This window comes from Mirounga leonina, unplaced genomic scaffold, assembly GCF_011800145.1.
Source record: "Mirounga leonina isolate KUSES-001 unplaced genomic scaffold, KU_Mleo_1.0 Mir_197, whole genome shotgun sequence".
Classification (NCBI taxonomy): Eukaryota; Metazoa; Chordata; class Mammalia; order Carnivora; family Phocidae; genus Mirounga; species Mirounga leonina.
In genome coordinates, this window is record NW_023270494.1 from 13,480,905 (window position 1) to 13,501,668 (window position 20,764).

At 46.1% G+C, this 20,764-nt stretch overlaps 1 protein-coding gene across 10 annotated transcripts in view; it reads left to right on the forward strand.

The window, feature by feature from the left end:
* The window catches only part of PITPNC1 (phosphatidylinositol transfer protein cytoplasmic 1), a 256,426-nt gene that overhangs the window by 119,726 nt on the left and 115,936 nt on the right, over positions 1 to 20,764 (forward strand). For 8 of the 10 annotated variants that reach the window (XM_035026226.1, XM_035026231.1, XM_035026222.1 and 5 more), the window contains one exon: positions 14,116 to 14,264. In XM_035026226.1, the coding sequence (XP_034882117.1) occupies positions 14,116 to 14,264 (149 nt within the window). Of the gene's footprint in view, positions 1 to 4,452; positions 4,648 to 6,446; positions 6,557 to 14,115; positions 14,265 to 20,764 lie in introns of those variants that run through there. The other 2 variants (XM_035026228.1, XM_035026229.1) reach the window with 2 other exon arrangements.

The window sequence follows — 20,764 nt, forward strand, 5'->3', positions numbered from 1 at the left end:
TTGGACAACCAAACACCCCGCTGCTCTGTTCCTCACTCCTTACACACGTTCGGTCTGTGCCGTTAAATAATTAGTACGTTTGGATGTTGTGACTTTGGCTTCTAATCATCTGTTGTGTCAAGTGTAGCTTTTTGTTGTCCCCGCAGAGTAATGAAAAGATGCCGTGTGGCTGGATGGTTGCCCATGGTATTTGTGGGATGTGCCCGAGTATAAAATATGGTGACAGAAGCAAACAAGGCCACACTTGTCCCAGAGCTTACTCTTGGCTTTTGAAGTCCCTTGTTTGACTATCTTGTTTCTACAGGTAACTGAAAACTGTCAAGTAAGTATGACACCTTGTTGGTAGGGATTTAAAATGGTGCAGTTGCTGTGGAGAGTTTGACGGTTCCTCAAAAGGTTAAATGCAGAGTTACCATGTGGCCTAGCAATTCCGCCCCTAGGTATCTATCCAAGAGAACTGAAAACATATGTCCGCATGAAGACTTGTACACATATGCTTATAGAAGCATTGTTCATATGAGCCAAAAAGTAGAAACAACCCAAATGCCCATGAACTGATGAATGAATGAATAAAATGTGGTATGTCCATACAATGGAACATTTTTGGTTAAAAAAAAAACAACAACAGAAGGAACTATTGATACGTGCTATAACATGGATGAATCTTAAAAACATGATTCTAAATGAAAGAAGTCAGTCACAAAAGGCCACATAATGAACGATTCCATCTATATAAAATGACCAGAATAGGCACATCCGTAGAGACAGAACATACATTAGTAGGTTGATAGGGGCGCCTGGGTGGCTCAGTCGTTAAGCGTCTGCCTTCGGCTCAGGTCATGATCCCAGGGTCCTGGGATCGAGCCCCGCATCGGGCTCCCTGCTCGGCGGGAAGCCTGCTTCTCCCTCTGCCACTCCCCCTGCTTGTGTTCCCTCTCTCGCTGTATCTCTCTCTGTCAAATAAATAAAATCTTTAAAATAAATAAATTAAAAAAAAAACATTAGCAGGTTGATAGGGGCTGGGAGGAAGGAGAGTGGGGAGTGACTGCTAATGGGGCTGGAGTTTCTTTTGGGGATGATGAGAATGTTCTGGAGCTGGATAGTGGTGATGGTTGCACAACCTTGTGAATATACTAAAAACCACCAAATTACGTACTCCAAAAAAAAAAATAGGATGAGAAAATCCATATAGTCTACTGCAGAGTTTAAAGTCATTTCCAGGATTACTTTTTCAAGAGTTGCTGTCACCTAAAATAGAATAAAAAGTGACTTAATTCACAAGAAATAAATGAAAAATGCAAATTACCAAGAATGGCTTTTCTATCCCAAACCTTTGCATATAAATCCTATACATGTGGTTCTAAGTCAATTCTCAGGACTGTTTGCTGCCTTCTTCCTTGTGATTCTGTAATTTACTACATTCCTGGCTGGGCCATCAAAATAATACTGAATGTAGCTCCTATCACAGAAATAGAAGTGTCTTTTCAGGTTGTGCCCACCACCAGGCTCCCTGAGTAACAACTCAGGGCTGCCTCTTTGTGGAGGGCTTACAAAGAGTCACAAGTGTTTGAATGTGTTGGGGCCTTTTTGACTTAAAGGAGTTTATTGCATTGAGTTTATCTTACATTTGCAACTGGAGCATTTCCAAAGGACACCTTCCACCACCCTAAATCATCACCACCATCTCAGTCCATCCGTGTTTCACCGGAAGGGTCTGCCGATTGACATTTCTTGTTTAAATAAATCATACAGTTGACATGTCTCCCAGGGCTGTCTCAGTACTTATTTGGAAGAAGAGTCTGAAATGCCCACACACCACCTAAAATGAGCTGTACAGGAGTGAGATTCAAGAAAGAACCTAGAGCTGACTGAGTAATTCCTCTTCTAGGTATCAACTCAAAAGAGTTGGAAGTGGGGACTCAAAGAGTTACTTGTACACCCGTGCTTGTAACAGTTATTCAGAGTTATAGCCAAAGGGTGGAAGCCAGCCAGATATCCCTCTGCAGATGAATGGATCAACAAAATGTGGTGTATCCACACAATGGAATATTACTTAGCCTTCAAAAGGAAGGGCATTCTGACACATGCCATAACAGGGATGAACCTTGAGGACATTATGCCAAACAAAGTAAGCCAGACACAAAAGGACACGCATATACTATGTGATTCCACTTATATAAGTACCTACAGTGGACAAATCTGTAGATTCAGAGATTAGAGGTCATTGGCTGGGGTGGGGGTGTTGGGAGGGATTAGAAGTTGTTGTCTAATGTGTATACAGAGTTTCATTTTGAGATGATGAAAAAGTTTGGCAACGGGTTGTGGTCATGGTCAAACAACATTGGGAATGTACTTAACATCCCTGAATTGTACATTTAAAAATAGTTAAAATAGTCAATTTTCTTATGCATATTTTACCACAGTAAAAAAAATTTTAAATCCTCTGAAGAGCAACACTTCCTGTTCCTCCTTTTGTCTGCTACATTCTCTTTTCTCCCAACCCTTTGAAATCCCGATACATTTCAATTTCATCATGGCGTTGCCTCGGGTCCCTATTTTCCCTTAGGAGGATACACAGAGAGTCGGATGGGCTGCCAACTGTAGACGCTGGGAAGAGAGGGCCGCCACTTGGCCTTCAGAGTACCAGTTGATAAAATATTTCTCCAGGTCATTAGAATAAGTCCAGAATGTAAGAGGAGCTCAGAAGATAGATTTGTTAATACAGTAATTCCTGCCATTGTACCCAAGTTACTCTGTTTTGCCTATCTTCATTAACGGTCTCAGGAGTGCAAGAGTTGACAACTATTTGCTTTTTCAACCAATTATCTGCTGCTTTTTTACCAAGGACAAAACAGTCTTAGGCTACCATTGCTGTAAGAGAATGGTGCCTTCCTTCCTTGCCACCAGCCACATGCCCCACAAATGCTGGCTACCTATGGGTTTACAAGTATCATGCGTGTGAAAACGGGGGCCTCCGCTCCAAAGTGGGGTGAAGAAAGATACTGGCACTTTCCAAACTTAGATCCCCAGATAGAACCTGGTCATAACTCTCAGCATTGCTGGATAGCTCGCAGGGCCAGCTAGCACTTAAGCAAGCAGAGGAATTCAGTGACCTTCGAATGTTATTCTAGGCATGAAGTAGCTTGAATAACTCTTTCAAAACAGTGAGAACTCCCATTGTTCAATTGTACATGAAGCAGCAAGTGCTTCTCCTTGCATTCAGTTGCCTTTCTGTTCTCAAAAGGTCTCAGAGGCACTAAAACTAATTGCTATTATTCCTGCAAGTGTATTTCTACTTTTAGCCAATACTACAGCTTCCCTGGATGCTGATGGTCATTTTCCTAAAAGATCGATAGGCGCAATAATAGGCTTCACAAACAGGAAGGATCCTAATTCTGGAGAGCCCCTGCTGCCTACAGTGTAGAAAGACCTCTCCCCTGAAGACATCTTTGGTTAGTATGAGGCCAAGGTTAAGGAGAGGAGCACTGACAAGGGGGCAGCAAGGAGATGGTGCAGGATACTTTTCCCCGGAAAGCTCGATTTCTGTTTTCCCCCCTTTTTGGTCTTGTGATTGGCTGTGGGTTATGTTCTATAGTCCACACAAGTGCCTCGATTGCTTTCTAAAGGTCAGACCTGTCACCAAACCTCTCCATTTACTTGAGTTGCGGTGGGTTTCACGTTTCTCAGCAAATGGTTTCTTGCAGCTTGCAGCCTTATGTCTTCACGGCGTAACTCCTATGGAAGCCCTCCCCTTCGCCAGAGACCAGCTCTGTCTTGTTCATAGTTCTGCTTCCGTTGTCTGCTGGGTCTGGCACACCCTGAATGCTTGTTCAGTGCACAGATCGGAACGGATGAGGCTCTCCAGAACCAAGACTGTCCCCCCACACCCGCTGTATGGAGAAATCTCGCATTCTGCTGTGAAAGCCAACTACCCCTGTGGTCTTGAGTTGAGTTCTAGCCTTTCCTGTCTTTGCTTTCTTAATGGTTCTTCCTGGCACATGGTAATGGCTAATTCGTTCAACTTCTCCTTTATAAATGAGGGGATGATGCCTTCTGCTCTAGCTGATGCTTATAATGTAGCTGATCTATGCTGCATCTTATTAGTTGGGCTATTCAATATTGCCATCAAATGAATTCTCGGGGCTAGAATGCACCCCCCCCCCCCAAGAGCCAGTGTTGAAAGCGGCAGATCAAATGTGCACTCTTACTTTTCCTACACTGTAAAGAATGCCGTCACCCTCCTGTACTGGGGCAGGTAGATTACACCAAGTGTCCTGGAATCGATTTGAGGGGTTGTGTCTACCAGGGGCACAGTTATGCTTACACCAGCACGAAGCCTGTCCTGAGCGTTACATTGCTCTGTTTCTCTTCGGTTCAGTTCAAAACTTAGGACGGCTGAAGCATCGGTGGATGATGCTGTTTATATGAGTTTGTCACAAAAGGGAGATTTTTTTTTATTATTTTTTTTTTTTATCCATAACCCAGCTCCTTCTTGAATCTTTTTTTATCAGCTTTTTCATTCCTGCACCCTGGCATAATGACACGGCTATTACGTAAACAAGACACCTCAGAGGGCTGCTTATAAAAATCCAGGAGAAAAGATAAATATGTGATGAAACACTGATATCTTGAAAATATGAGCTGCAGGTTTGTATTTTCTTTGTGGGATCGGATATTGGTTTTCGTGGTTTATTGACCTGGCAGGGAGAGATCTGACGAAACACCCGAGAACCTTACACCTTTTTTTTTTTTTAAACCTCCTTGTCTGCATGGAGAAATCTGGACATCGAATCAGAGAGCCAGAAAGACTAAGGGGTTAGCAGTCGTGTCCTTGCAGAACCCAAATCAGATCCAGCCCTTGGAAGTAAAAACACATGTTGCCTTCCCCAAAGAAATTGGCATCGGTCTTTCTGTAGCGTTCATTGCAGAACTCCAGGCTGACTAGTAAATGGAGGGGCGAGGTCGTGAAGTGTAACGGTCATGTTCAGTAAGGAGCTGGTGTTTGTGTTGACTCGTGTAAAGGATGGTGGGATCAGCATGCATTTGCATTCAGTTAATCATTCTTTCCCTTCTCTTAGGGTCTTTGTAAGGTGTCATAGTCAAAACCACGTTACTGGGTGCCTGGGTGGTTGATTAAGCGTCTGTCTTCGGCTCAGGTCATAATCCCAGGTTCATGGGATCGAGCCCCGCATCGGGCTCCTTGCTCAGTGGGGAGTCTGCTTCTCGCTCTCTGTCTGTGCCTCCCCGTCCTTGTGCACACTCTCAAATAAATAAATAAATAAAATCTTTAAAAAAAAAAAGTTACTTGGGAGCAGTAGCACTGTGAATGCTCTAGAATGCTAATATTAATTAAAGACATTTAACTTTAGGGCACCACGAGCCAGACAACTAACTGGTGTGGCAGAAATCAGGATGTCGGCTCAGCTCAACACCTTCAAGTTAGCTTCCAAACCAAAGATCCATCAAATGTAAAAGTCCCTGTACTTTAAAAAAATCTTTCATAACAGAAAAGAAATTTTTTTCCCATAACGATAAAAATAGAATCACTGATAGATGGCTAGCTTGAGGTACAAAGCAGGTGAGCCGGAAGAATGACACATTCCCAGGCTTTTTTAAGAATTGGGATGAGGGTGAGGGGCTGAGTAAGTAGGTGATGGGGATGAAGGAGTGCACATGTCGTGATGAGCACACCGGGTGTTGTATAGAAGTGTTGAATCACTATATTGTACACCTTAAACTAAAATTACACTGTACGTTGACTCTACTGGAATTTAAATAGAAACATAAAGAAAAATAATTGAGCTGAAATAGACATCACATAAAATTGACCATCTTAGGGCGCCTGGGTGGCTCAATTGGTTAAGCGACTGCCTTCGGCTCAGGTCATGATCCTGGAGTCCCGGGATCGAGTCCCGCATCAGGCTCCCTGCTCGGCAGGGAGTCTGCTTCTCCCTCTGACCCTAACCCCTCTCATGTGCTCTCTCTCTCAAATAAATAAATAAAATCTTTAAAAAAAAAAAAAAAAAGGTGAGGGCGCCTGGGTGGCTCAGTTGGTTAAGCGACTGCCTTCGGCTCAGATCATGATCCTGGAGTCCCGGGATCGAGTCCCGCATCGGGCTCCCTGCTCAGCGGGGAGTCTGCTTCTCCCTCTGACCCTCCCCCCTCTCATGTGCTCTCTCTCTCATTCTCTCTCTCTCACATAAATAAATAAAATCTTAAAAAAAAAATCATTTCTTAAAAAAAAAAATTGACCATCTTAACCGTTTTGGTGGCATTGAGTGCATTTAGTGTTGTGCAACTGACACCGCTGTCTGTCTCCAGAACATTTTAATCATCCCGTCACAACTGCCCATACCCCTCCCCCACTGGCAAACACCATTCTTCTTTCTATCTCCGTGAACTTGACTAGTCCAGGTACCTCATGTAAGTGGAGGGTCCCAGGCTTTTTTACACTGGGGAAGCATTCGATCTGACTACCATCTATTCACATTTTTACAGAAGGAAAAGATAATCTTGGGTGGATGGTCCAGTGTTCTCTGGGGTTCACGTGGCCCAGGTGCGTGGCAATGCCTTGTTCGGGTGTCCCTTACGGAATGGTAGCATAACAGGGAAATGAGCGCAACAGAGCTCAAGACCCAGTCCGCTGCGTTGCCCAACAGAAGGAGCCATGGCTATGGCGCTTTGTGTGCAATTTTACATTTGACAAAGCATTTTAATTTGTAAGTTGTTTCTCACTTGATTCTCACCATGTCCTGTGAGGTATTTTGTTGGTCCCATTTTAATGATCAGAAACTGTGGCTCAGATAAATAAACTATCTAAGGTTACAGAACTAATCAAAGGCCACATCAGGACTTTGGCTCCAGGTTTCGATTTGAAAACCCCGGTGCTTTCCACCATAGCACACTGTGAGCAATTATCACCTCTCCAGAGCCCGGGTAATCGCCAGTCCTCAGAAAAGGAAAGCTTCTCCAAATGTATTCCTAATTGTCAGCGCTCTACCTTGTTAGCTTGGACACACATGGAAACCCTTGCCTGACCAGCCAGCTTCCGAAGTCTTGGTGTGGCATCATGGCCTGACTCTCAGTCCCCACTGGTCTAGACTAGGGTCTAGACCAGCACAGTCCTGCAGAAGTATGGGAGGCACAAATGCAAGCCACATAAGTAATTCAAAATTTTCTAGGAGCTGCATTTAAGTAAGAAGAAACAGGTGAAGTTAACTTTTTTTTTTTTAAGATTTTTATTCATTTGAGAGAGGGAGCATAAGCAGGGGCAGGGGCAGAGGGAGAAGCAGACTCCCTGCCAAGCAGACCCCGTTCTGAGCAGGGAGCCAGAAGCAGGACCCGATCCCAGGACCCTGAGATGATGACCTGAGCCAAAGGCAGACATTTAACTGACTGAGCCACCGAGGCGCCCCCCAGGTGAGGTTCATTTTAAGAAAAGATTTCAGTTACTCGATACATCCAAAATACTATCATTTCAATATGTAACCAACATACAGATTATGTGTAAAAACACGTGTTGCTGTTGTCGTTACTAAGCCTTCAAAATCCAGTGTGCATTTTACAAGTACAGCAATCCCAAGTCAGATCCTAAATTTTCATTGGAGGCATCTGATCTGGAATTTAAAGTTCATAAAAATTTCCAGCTCAAAAGGTAGACTCACATACCCAAGATGTTTGCACCCTATGTAACAGTTTTCTAATAGCCGAATCAAGTGTCAGTTTTAAAATTTAAATGAATTAAAATGAAAGAAAATTTAAAACTCAGGCCCTCCGTAGCGCAGGCCACGTTTCAAATGCCCACTAGCCATGTGGCTACCGTGCCAGATAGCACGTGTCTCCGTGAACAGCTAAGGCTGGCCCAGACTAGAGTACCTAGAACAGGAGGCAGCAGACTTTTTCTGTAAAGGGTCGGCTAGTAAACATTTTTAACTTTGCAGGCCATACAGTCTCAACTCTGCAGCTCTATGGTGAAAGTAGAATGAATGGGCAGAGCTGCGTTCCATGAAAACTTTACGTAAAAAACAAGCACCCCAAAATAAATAAGTAAATAAAATAAAAATAAAATAAGAGACAAGCATCCACCCACATTTTTTGCCAACCACTAGACTGGGACATTTGTCCTCCCAGTGCCTTAAGCAGTGCTATGGGTTCCAGAAAATAGCTCTAGCCCCTGGCTTTCTGAGAGGTTGTTAAAAGCTAGACTCATTGTATCTCCTTCCCTGTGTGTAATTACAATTTTGGCACCGTGCGTGCAGCGCGGGGCGTGAAGACTGCAATGCACCTGAAGATAAAACATTGCAGACTCCCTTTTCAGTGGGCATTTTGCACATCATGAGGCAACTGCTTCCGTGGGCTGTGAGGCCCATGTATTGAGAGTGAAGAAAGCTGGAAGAGTTTTGACCGAAGCATGAATAGTGGTGTGAATAATGTGGCAAACTTCAAAGAGTGCCAAATTTTATCACCTCCTGCTTGTTCCTCCGTCCACACAGCCACAGAGAGACAGGCAGGAATCACGCCCACTTCACAGATGGAAAAATACATGCTGTCGTGTTAAGTCAGAGGGACAGATGTCTCTCGTGGTTATTAGGTTGTGTGGCATCCACCCATTTTGATGGTAAGAGCAAAAGGAGATGTACATTTTGATTCCGGGGCTGGGGCTTTGGGTGTCCTGAGTCCTGTCTTTGGGAATAACTCCAGCCAGAGTCGGTCATGTTTATTAGAAAGCATTGCCTCCACGTTTGACATCCTGATGTTTAGAAATGGTATTGGGACCAATGGAGGCAGAGAAAGGGGACAGGAAGGGAGGACACAGGGATTGATTGGAAGGAAGATGACCCCCCCCCCCACCTTGGTTCTTTAGGGTGGGGAAATATGAGAGCCTGGCCTCCCAGAGATCTCGGAAGCTCAGCACTTGGGGTGGGGCAATTAAGTGAAAATCAGTCATAGTTTGGGGTTCTGTTGAGCCTAACACTTTGGGTCCAATACTTGTGGCAGGGATGATGTTTCAGTTTGGGGTGGTGCTCGATTAATAAACCATACACTCAGGAGTTCTGTCTTAGGGTCACCTTTTCTAAAATCAAGGGTTGAGGTTGAACTGTATTTTTTTAAAAGATTTATTTGAGAGAGAGTGGGGGGTGGAGGGCCAGAGGGAAAGAGAATTTAAGCGGACTCCCCGCTGAGCACAGAGCCCAACACGGAGCTCGGATCTCACGACTGAGATCACAACCTGAGCTGGAATGAAGAGCCGGGTGCTTAACCGACGGAGCCACCCAGACACCCCGAGGTTGAACTGTGTTGAGTAACTGGATTGTGCCCAGTCGTAGAGTTTGCAGTTGTACCAACTGATGAAAATGCTCGGCTTCCCCAGGCACATTTATGAAACTGTGCCTTCCCTCCAATTTTGCAGCTCTATCAGACATGCAGCGCTGTGTGCAAGTGGGAAAGATCTGAATCCCCATGATGTTTTTTGACTGCGGAGATAATTATTTGGGGTAGCTGTTCTGATGACGGCTCACACGGAGGCTCAGCCCTGCAGCGTGGAGCTGTCTCTAATCGTGATTGCCTGTAATGATGATTACCCAAACTCTGGAATTATAACAATCGATTTTACAAAGTTAGAGCATAATTGCTCCACTCTTCCATATGTGGGCACAGTTTCAACAACTTTGATCTTTCACATGATCTCAGACTTCGGTCGTTCGGCTTCTGAAATAGCAAAGTTCAGAGGCAGTGGCTCCCAACTATCCCATTTTTCAAAATCGTAGTGAGGCCTAGATTTGTGAAAGCGATTCACCTGTCAGAGAAATAAGGGCGGAAATTGGGTAGAGAACAAACAGTACAGACCCCGTGGTGTTCAAATCCCAGCTCTACCACACGGCCTGGAGAAAGTTGCCCCTGTCTGAGATTCAGTCTCCTCATATGGAGGTCGTTGTGAGCGTGAAGTCATCGGATCTGTTTGTTATTCGTTCTTTGGCTTCAAAGTCTTTTTTGTTTTTTTAAGATTTTATTTATTTGAGAGAGAGAGAGAGTGAGTGAGCACAAGTAGGGCGAGCGGCAGAGGGAGAAGCAGACTCCCTGCCGAGCGGGGAGCCCAACTCGGGAGGCTCCATCCCAGGACCCGGAGACCATGACCCGAGCTGAAGGCAGACACTTAACCGACTGAGCCACCCGGGTGCCCCTCTGCCTTCAAAGTCTGACGAGCCCTTCAGAATCTTTGCGTTTGTCAGCCTTCCTTTGCCATACAAGTTTGTTTGGAGACGGTGATGAGGAATGTGGTATCTTCACTAAACTAGGGACAGAGCTTTGCAAAAAACCGAGTATTAAAGAGGAAAGAAAAGCCAGGCCCCCCAAAGGTGGAACATTTTGGCTTGGGCACCATGAGGTGCTGAGCAGGTGCTGATGAATGCCTTCAGCGCCTCGGCCCTGGTGGCTCTCAGCATTTAGTGTGCGTTCCAGCCAGGTCCCCAGCTTCCCTCTCCCCCAGGGTCTGGATGGCCTGGGATCCAACATTTTGAGGAGTACCCCTGGTGATTTTGAGATAGATGGTTCAACCACTATCTCTGTCCTGCCCTCTACCCTGTCCCTGAGAAACTGCCTACTGCATGCGTCTGCGAGTTGATTTGCGGTTTATTTATTTATTTTATTTATTATTTTTTTTATTTTTAAAGATTTTATTTATTTATTTATTTGAGAGAGAGAGAGAGAAACAGCATGAGAGGGGAGAGGGTCAGAGGGAGAAGCAGGCTCCCCACCGAGCAGGGAGCCCGATGCAGGACTTGATCCCGGGATTCCAGGATCATGACCTGAGCCAAAGGCAGTCGCTTAACCAACTGAGCCACCCAGGCGCCCTGATTTGCGGTTTAAAAACAAGAACAAAACCTCTGTTTCTGGATGGCCCCCGCTCAGATGGCCACAACCAGCAGAGCAGGCCTGACGTGCTTGGGAGGGAAAGAAGTGACAGCTGCCGAGCCCTTGACCATCCCCGAGTCTGGCCTTGGGTGTCCCGCCACCCCCGGTCGTGCCACCTACGTTACTGCATCCAGCGTCTGGCGGCCGCCCCCGGACTGACGTTACCTCGGTGAGCTCAGGCAGGCATCCGCCGCGCGCTGGCTCATTCAGAAGCCTCTGGAATGATCAATGAGGCTGAGCGGCCACTGGTGAATCAGCTGCCGGCTGCCTCGGCCCGTTCCCTTTTCCACAGAGCAGGAAGCACTTGAGGAAGCCCAGGGCTGACTCTCATCTGGCTAATGGTCCTTCTGGGTCATGCATTGTCCTTGATGCCATACATCCTTCATACGTGAGTGGGCTGCAGCTGCTAAAGACGGTCTGGTGGTAGACCTATCCCTTCTGCCAACCGCCCCCCCCCGCCCCCACTAAAGCCCTTGATGGGATTTTGGTTTTAGGGGTATCTGCGTCAGAAGTAGAGTCAACACTTTAAAAACAAAAAGTTGAGGCGAAAATCACAGCCCATAAAATTCATCATGTTAAGGTCAGGTCAGTGGCACCTGGTACGTTCCCTCTCTCCAGAACCAGAACCAGAACCCTTTCATCACCTCCAAAGGAAGCCCCATGCCCGTTGTATTCGTTTGCTGGGACCGCCAAAGCAACGCACCACAGGCTGGGTGATTGAACAACCGGAATTTGATAGCCTCATGGTTGTGGATGCCGGAAGGCCAGGACCAGGGGGTCAGCAGGCAGAGCTGGTTCCCTCTGAAGGCTGTAAGGGAAAGAGCTAGTCCATCAGTCCTTGGCTTAGAGATGGCTGTCGGCTCCCTGTGCCGCACCATGCTGTCTTCCTTCCATCTGTGTCTCTGTGTTCAGCTTGCCCCTGTGGGTAAGGACACCAGTCCTATTGATTAGTGCCCACCCTAATGACTTCATTTTAACTTGATGACCTTTGTAAAGACTCCGTCTCCAAACAAGGTCACCCTTTAAGATACTGGGATTCAACATAGGATTTTGGGGAAACACAGTTCAACCCATAACACCCACTAAGCAGTATCAGTATGGGAACTTCATTCCTTTTTATGGCTAAATAGTATTCCATTGTAGGCCAACACTTGTTTTTGAACACCCAAGTACAAAGCAACTGCTGGTGCAGGCAGCTGAGCATCCTTCCTCTTAGAGGCTCCTGTGTCCATCTGCATAAGTTGGAGTGTGATCTCACAGGTGTATCTCAAGAATCCCTGATCTGTAAACTTTTTCTTACCGTCTTCCTTCTTCTTAAAATTCTTTTTTTTTTTTGAAAGAGTATGAGTGGAGGGAGGGAGGGGCAGAGGGAGAGTGAGAGAGAGAATCTCAAGCAGGCTCCATGCTCAGCGCAGAGCCCGACGTGGGGCTTCCATCTCAGGACCCCGGGATCATGACCTGAGCCAAAACCAAGAGTCGGGCACTTAACTGACTGAGCCACCCAGGCACCCCACTGTCTTCCTTCTTGAAAGAGTCCTGGGTAGTCTTTATGAGCAAAAGTAGGAGCCAGACTTACTAAGGGGAAGCTGGTCAAACTTCTGATTGAAAATAAATTCAAAGATAGATTTTACCTTTGATTTCTCCCTCTCCATTTCCTGCTCTTATCCTCAGCACGCCCTCTTCCCCAGAGTGTGCACACACGTACACACTCATGTTAGAAGCACTTCAGGTGCAGATCATTCTGGGGAGGGGTGTGGGACAGGTAGCACTGCCCGTTGAGAAGACCCGAGCCTGCTGCTTATATTGGTTATATCATGGTTACTGGGCCTGGGTCCTAGGGCTGCCCTCAGACCAGACAGAGGCTTTTGGATTTCCTTCACACTCCCCTCCCTGCACCTGCCTCACAATGTAAGAGGGACCTTTGGAGTTGTGTGTCCTCTCAGTCTTAGAACTGACTGCATTGTTGATTTGTCCATTTCACCTGCCCCCTTAATTTAAAATCTGTTCCTCATGTTCTCTCTCTCTCAAAAATAAAATAACATAAAATCTATTTTTCTCTCTTGTGCACAGACAGGAGACCTATATCCCTGCTGGCCTGAGCTCTTTGGGGAACAATCCAGAACAACCCATCATTATTTTGTTGCAGACTCAGGCCCCTTTTCCCCTTCCAGGGGCCTTGATGATGTGACACAGTGTGTGTGTTCCTTCACACCAAATCTGACGGAAGGACAACAGCAGGGGGGCATCGTTTTGCCTCCTGGCTCTGAGCAGACCTCCCTCTTGCACAAGTCATTTTACTCCCTCCTTCCTCTCTCTCTGCCTCTTTATTTTCTCCATCAAATTAGTTTTGCCACTCTGAAAGTTCACTGGGGGAAGACATGCCTATGGGCCCTGGGGTTCTCAGAGAGGCAGGAGGGAGAGTAGAACAGCTCAAAAATGCAGACAGGACAGAGAATGTTCACATTGTCTGTTGCTCCATATTATTTTCCTGTAAGTACATGTGGCTTCTGGGACCTCGGGCTGGAAGGCTCTACACTGTGGGTGGAATTGGGCAGAAAGGAGTTAAAGACGCCGTAGACTTTTGTCATCGTGGAGTCAGTCTGGAGAATACACGTTCTATTCATGGTGGGAGTTCAGCTGGAGTTCATTGAAGCTTCCAGGTGATTCTGATGTCCAGCCACCCTTGAGAACTGCTATTCTAGGGGACAGAGAACTTCAGGAGAGTTGGAGAGAGGTGACGGAAGATATAGATGACCCCTTGTGCCCGGCAGTGCAGTTAATGAGGCAGAAAAGGGGAGAAATAACACATCCTGGCCTGTTTGTTGCCAAACAAAATAGGACTTTAGCACCATTTAACCCCGTAGGGCCAGAATGGGATGGGGGCCTCCACTACTCCAGCCTTCCTGCTGCTGCCCATGGGTTGGGGGGCTGCCAGCCCTGAGTCTGCCAGCCACCCCGGCAAGCATCACCCCGACGATGCAGGCTGTTCACGGGAACATGCCGTATCTACACTCGACTCACAACTGGTTCTCCTCCTCGCTCCGGAGGAAAAATAACACCAGGCCCATGTGTCTGCCTTCTTTTTCTGGCAGAAAGTGCTGACTGTCATTGCTCGCTGCACCGTTGAAGGGCGGGGGGGCGGGGGGGGCGTGTTTTCGAAGGCAAGCTGTGGGGCTGACCTCTCTGTCACTGTCTGTTTTGTAGTACAAAATCGGACAGCTGTACATGATCAGCAAGCACAGCCATGAACAGAGCGACCGAGGAGAAGGGGTGGAGGTCGTCCAGAATGAACCCTTTGAGGATCCTCACCATGGCAACGGGCAGTTCACCGAGAAGCGGGTGTATCTCAACAGGTGAGTCATGGCAGCTGGCCATCGGCCTTTGGGCTCTCCTGCCATGCAGGAGCCTTCCAGCCCACCCTACTGCTGCGGTGGAGACCGTGTCTGGCATAAAAAGGTGACTTGGAAAGTCATTACATCTGCCTGTCTCCATCCACCAATCTGGTTGCTTCCAAAACCAGAATCCCCTGCCTTCCACAAAATCGTCCTCAATTGCATTTTCAGTAGGAGGACGTTTCCTCTTACCTTTCCTACCCCTTGGATGACATGTTAAGATGAAATCTGGTCTTAAGGAATACAGGACTTTGTCTTCCCCCCTGGTTCAGTGTCTGCAGTGGGAAAGAGATGGCTTTGTTGTAGAGAAGTGTCAAAGATGGCGGTGTGCCACTGGGGTCTTGACTTGGTAAGCGTTCCACTGACTGCCGAGTGGCCACTTAGGTGTTCGCAAAGGGAACTGACACAGTGACGGGCCACCTGTAACCAAAGTGATATGCAGTGCTGAGGTGGTTTCGATTTCTCAAGGGGAGCCAGCCTTCCCAAGGTAGAGGTTGTCATTGCTCCTTTGGAAGGGTAAGGAAACAAGGATTATGAACCAACACCACTCATCAGGACTGCCATTTATGCTTTGCAAAGTATATCCTTTACTCTCTTGCTGTTTTCTTACCATTAATGGCGGTTGATTATTGGAGCTTCTGATCTTCTCCCCACCCTCTACCCCCTTCCAGCCCATCTTCCTCTGTTCTTCTCTTCCAGGTCAGGACATTTGTAGAGTCACATGAAATACATTTTATTGAAGTGAACTGTCTGCTCCAGTGAACCAGTTTGTGACTGGTTTGGTCTTTGCTATCATTTCTATGAAGACTCTTTACCCTCACCTATGGCTTCTCCTCTTGGCCCATATGTGATTATTCAGAATGCATTTCCAACATAATAATTGGACAGTGCCTCCATTTATTTGCTGATGCTCGTGAATATTTATCCATTCTCTGTGCCTTGACCATGAGATATTTCTGAGAGGAGCTGTACTGGGATTCTGCCATGCTCACACGGCCTCCACCCTCCAGCAGGCTGACATGGACTATTCCTTCTTGATGGGAGCATTTGGGTCCGGTCACTAGGGTGTATGGAAATCTCTCAAGCCGATATCCTGACAGCAAAGGCCTTGGGCTGATTAAACTGACTTGTTTTAATCTACTCAGGGATGCAGTATCAGGGAATTCCTGAGTCACGATGAAATGCAAATGAGATTGATCTTATTCATCTATTATTAGGCGCTGTGAATTCCCAGGATTTGGAACCAGTTCAGCCTCCAGCCAGCTGCTGATTTGCAAGAATAGCTGAGCTCTGGGACTGGCCTGAGGATGACTTCCTTGCAGAGACCAGTTTCTCAAGATGCTGCTTTGTCATTCTTAGCGTGGAGGGTGAAAATCAAATATTGAGTAGGAATCACCTCTGTAGAGCAAACAGAAGTGAGGGTGATGTAAGAAAATGGATAGAGACCAATGGGAAATTCCATTTCTTGGCAGATGATTGCCTTTTCCCAAATTATTACTTAGGGAGTGTTCCCTATGTACCAAACTAAAAAAAAATTTTTTTAGAAAACTTTATATCTATTCCTGAAACAGAGTAAGAAGTGTCCAGCTGTCTCTGTCATGTCTGTTTTCTCTATCAAAATATATGATGTTTACTTTAAAGGAGAATAATAAACGTTAGTAAGAGGGAAATTTGTTATAAATAGAATATCTGGACTTCCAGTAATAGAAACTAAAAAGATTAATGTGGACCCTCCCCCCCACCTCCTATGACAAACACAGGATGAAATATAACAATATAAAGCTGAGCTCAAAACAAAGAAAGGGAAATCCTTAGGTACGAGAAATAGAGGAAACACAAACCAGAATGGAAAGCAGATGAGCTAATGCTCAGGAAGCTGGGATAAGTCAGAACTGACATGTAGGGGGATGTCATGCCCGTAAAGGGACAGGAAATGTGGCTTTGGGCCCCTCCGAAAGGGGAGGGGGAGCTGAGAATCATGCACAAAAATCATTCTTGACAGTCGAGTACCGAGAGAGGTTACCACTCAGAGGCACATGTTGAAAGAACTACTAAAGGTTGTACTTGAAGTAAAAAGAAATTGAACCCAAGAAAGAGGGGAGGAGCTAGAGGTAATAAGAAACAAAGAAATTGAGGGGCGCCTGGGTGGCTCAGCTGGTTAAGCGTCTGCCTTCGGCTCAGGTCATGATCCCAGGGTCCTGGGATCACACCCCATGCCGGGCTCCCTGCGCAGCAGGGAGCCTGCTTCTCTCTTTTCTCTCTCTCTCCTGCTCCCCCTGTTTGTGCTCTCTCGCTGTCTCTCAAATAAATAAATAAAATCTTAAAAAAATAAAAATTTAAAAAATAGAATTTGAGAATATAAATTATTATAGCTTTATAAAGAGCCTTGATAATCTGGCAGGGCAAGTCCCTTCTACTTACTCAATATTTCTAAAATTGTTACTATGGATTTTAAGATTAGAAAGCCACCAAGTGATATGAAGAATGACCGAAGAAACCAAGGACATTTAACCTAGAAAAGCTGGACCCAGAGTGTGTAATGGTGTGGGCAGGTGGGAAAAGAATTAGACCTGTGTATTCTATAAGACCTCAAAAGGACCGGTTGGACCAAGACCAAGAGAGAGAATGCCAGGAGGAAGGGCTAGGTTCAGTAGAAGGAAGAAATGTTAAGTATGTGAGCCACTGAGGTGCCTTGCAGTCAATTACATGAGCGGAGCACCCACTTATCGGGCTGTCCTTGAGCAGATTCAAATATCAAATAGGTGGTTAAACTAGGCATCCTTTCAGATCCTTTTCAACCCTAATTTTCTATGCTCAAAGGAAGTTGAAGACATTATCCTGACTTACCTCCAGCAGACATAAATGAATGACCAATGAAGCCCAGGAGAAAAGTATCTTTGATTCCCTTTGCACAAGTCTGAACCAGGTCCATCATTTTATAATTTAAAAGGCTCTTGGAATATTTGGAAGAGTATGGCTCATATCTTAGAACCAGGGAGATTATGGCTTTATAGTAAGAGAAAAAGAAAAAAAATGTGTATGTGACATACTATAAAATAATAAGACAGATTTCTGTAATCATAAAAGAAAACCAAATCCATTACTTTGATACTCACAGGCTGAAGCCACTTTGCATTAATCATGCGCTGCATGCACAGGTCTTGGAACTGCCATGTTGGCAAGGCTCCTTCATAATTGAAATTCATTACATGGGTATTTATTGAACCTTACAATGTATAACAAATTGTTCTGGAATTGGAGAGAATCCCTTAATAAGTAAGACATGGCCCTTGCCTTCTGATCAGAGTAGGGTCCAGGCTGACTGGTTCTAGCATTTGTGAATCCATCTGTGCATCTTGTGTGTGGTGTCAGGGAGGAAAAGCTTTCCCTCAGCCCATTTAGGCTCTGTCAGTGGGGCCTGCAAATTAAACTGAAACCGACAGATGACCGGGAGAAAAGACCAAGTTTGATTCGCTGATGAACGTGGGGAGCGTCAGAAAAAACGAGACTCAAATAGGCAATTAGAATTTAGGGCTTATATAAATACCATTTTAATAGGGAGGAGGAGAAAAGGCACTTCTGGAAAAACAAATAGCTTTTATGAAAAATAAACAGGGCTTTAGGTGGATGAAGAGGAGATAGTTTTGTGACAGTGTCTGTTTAGGCAGTTTCTTATCTTGGTGCTTCCTTCTCATCTCTAGTGAGAGGAGTCAGTCTTCTTTGGTTGTGAAACTCCTGGGGGGGGGCATTTATGCATTTATGACCGTTGTATTCTTTCAGGAGGCTCTGCTCTTATGCAGATAAGGGGAGTTCAGTAAAAGCATCTTTCTGCAACTGTTGATTCTCAGATGTCTTCAGCTCCAGAGAATCCTTCTGCCTCTGTGGGTGGCATCTTGTTGACCCCTTTACCGGCCACAGAGAAGTCGGTTCTGAGAGTTGAACTGGCATTAGCTAAGATGCCCTAGTGCCCATTTACTAATTTACACCAAGAAATATCATTGGCCTGTGAACCTGAATTCATGAGCTGGCAAAAAGTGAGTGGAGAGCGGAATTTCTTCCTCACATCAATCTATATGGGAAGCCGAATCACATTTAGAGATTGGTTTATCACTCTATTACCCAAAGCATCTGTTAGAGACTGGAGTTACTCAAAGCCTTTGTAGGCAGAGCCTTCTCTCTGAGTCTGACTTGAGTGGAAAGGACATTTCATGGAAGGATTGAGTGACCCACAGAATTATCTGCAGGCTCGAGAAGGGACGGCTATCAGGGCAGCTCCAGTAGGCCAAGGGCAGCAAACAGACCGCTCCATTCCTCCATCATCACCACAACTGCCGTGGATCGGTCCAAATTGTCCCCTTTTTTCTTTCTATCACTTATTCCAAAATCCCAGCCATAAGGCATCCCATTGAGTTTCCAGTCCAGGCTCGGGCTACCAATGAGTGGGGCAGCAAAGGAATTCCAGACTGTTCTCTGAAGCGGCTGCATTTTGCATTCCCTCCAGCAATGTGTGAGGATTCCAATTTCTCCACATAATCACTGACACTTGCTATTGTCTGTCTTTTAGATTCTAGCCATCCTAGTGGGTATGAAGTGGCATCTCGTTTTCAATTGGTTTTTCCCTCCTGACTAATGAGTGTGGAGCGTCTCTTCTTGTGCCCGTTGGCCCATTCGTATGTCTTCTTTGGAGACATGTCTACCGATATCCTTTGCCCATTTTTAAAGTGGGTATCATGCCTTTTTAAAATGCCGCTCATCCTTTGATTGCTTGCCTCTCATCTCCCAGCGACTGTGGGGGTGCTCTGTGCTCGGGGCCTCCCTACGGCATCTGATACGCTGCTGGGTGCGCAGTACATTTTGGCGGCTGCCTAATACGCTTGGAACGTCACGTTAGTTCTAATATGTTAGTGCATTTGATGGTTGTCCTTGGGCCTTCGATCCAGCTCAGTTAACCAAATAAGTGGTGTTTCTTGGCTTGCCTTAAAAAATCCCAGTTCCGGTTGGCATCCAGGGAAAGGAGGCAAGGTACTCATCAATCTCTGGAATAGCAATTCTAAATAAAACCCGTCGCCCAGAATCACGCGAGGATGGGGCTCTTCTTTGGTCCCCTGGCTTTCTTCTCCTCATCCGCAGCATCTCTCTGATGCCTCCCCATGAAGCCCATGAGGGGAGGGAAGCAGGGGTGAGGGTGGAGGGGCAGTGGAGAAAAGATGGAGCCTATTTTTAGGCTTGTTTTTCAGTCATGAAGTGTCCTGTTCTTCCCCACCACGGCTGCTGGATTAATTAAGCTGTGCGAGCAGCTGCCAGTCAGGGAGGGTTGCCAGCTTATAACGGTGATTCCGCCTAATGCCTGAATCGATTTGCATGAAGACAACATTTCTCCTGTTACATGGCTCCTGCCTCCCAGGGCAGCGTCTCCTGGCCTCTGTGTCCTTGGGCAGGAGGGGGTACAGCGTCTCTAAGCTACGAATGGGGTTTGGCTGGGCAAGCCCAGCCACCGGCTAGTCACTCTACCTACCAGCTCACCGGTCCAGCTCTGTGGCCGGCCTTGGGGCCTTCTCTCACATTTCCTCTTTCTTTTCTCCCAGGTCTTCCAGATCTGCCAAGCAAGTTAATCTCATTTCTTAGATCTTGCCCGAAGTAAAGAGCTCAGTGCCCAGAGCTTGTGTGGCAGGGAGAGAGCCCACTGCCGAGGCCACAGGTCACAGAGAAATTGTCAAAAATTCTGACCTTGAGAGCTTATTCCCTTGCTCTTTTCAAAGAATCTTATGGTCGTTATTGAATATCCAGAGCCAACTGTTGTTCGTTCAGGAAATATTTATTGTTTCTGCCGTGTGCCAGGCACTGTTGTAGGTGCTGGGCATGCAGCAGTGAGCAGAACAGAGATCCCTGTCCTGGGGCATCTTTCCTTCTAGTTGGGAGGGACTGTGCACAATAGCCGTAATGTATACGAATATCAAGTAGTTTAGAATATTTAATCTTACAGGGGCGCCTGGGTGGCTCAGTCGGTTAAGTGTCCAACTCTTTGATTTCGGCTCACGTCATGATCTCAGGGTTGTGAGATCGAGCCCCGTGTCTGGCTCCTCGCTGGGCAGGGAGCTTGCTGCTTCCTTAGGATTCTCTTTCCCCCTCTCCCTCTGCTCCTCCCTCCCTCTCTGCCCTCTCCCCACTCATGTGTGCTCTCTCTCTCTCTTAAAAAAAAAAAAAAAATTTAGTCTTACATATTCTATGTGAATATTCAATATGTAAATATTGAATATAATATTAAATACGTGAAATTGATTAATTGGTAGTATTTTATGTACCGGAGGAGTAGAGCATGTAAGGGACTTCTTCCAAACATACCTTTCAGTCCATGCTATTCTGTTCTCATCTCAGTCCTTAAGAACATGCCAGAGGTTCTTATGCTGCCAGGATCCCTCCCTTCTGCTCCCTCATTCACCTTCTCCCATGGGAACTCCCAG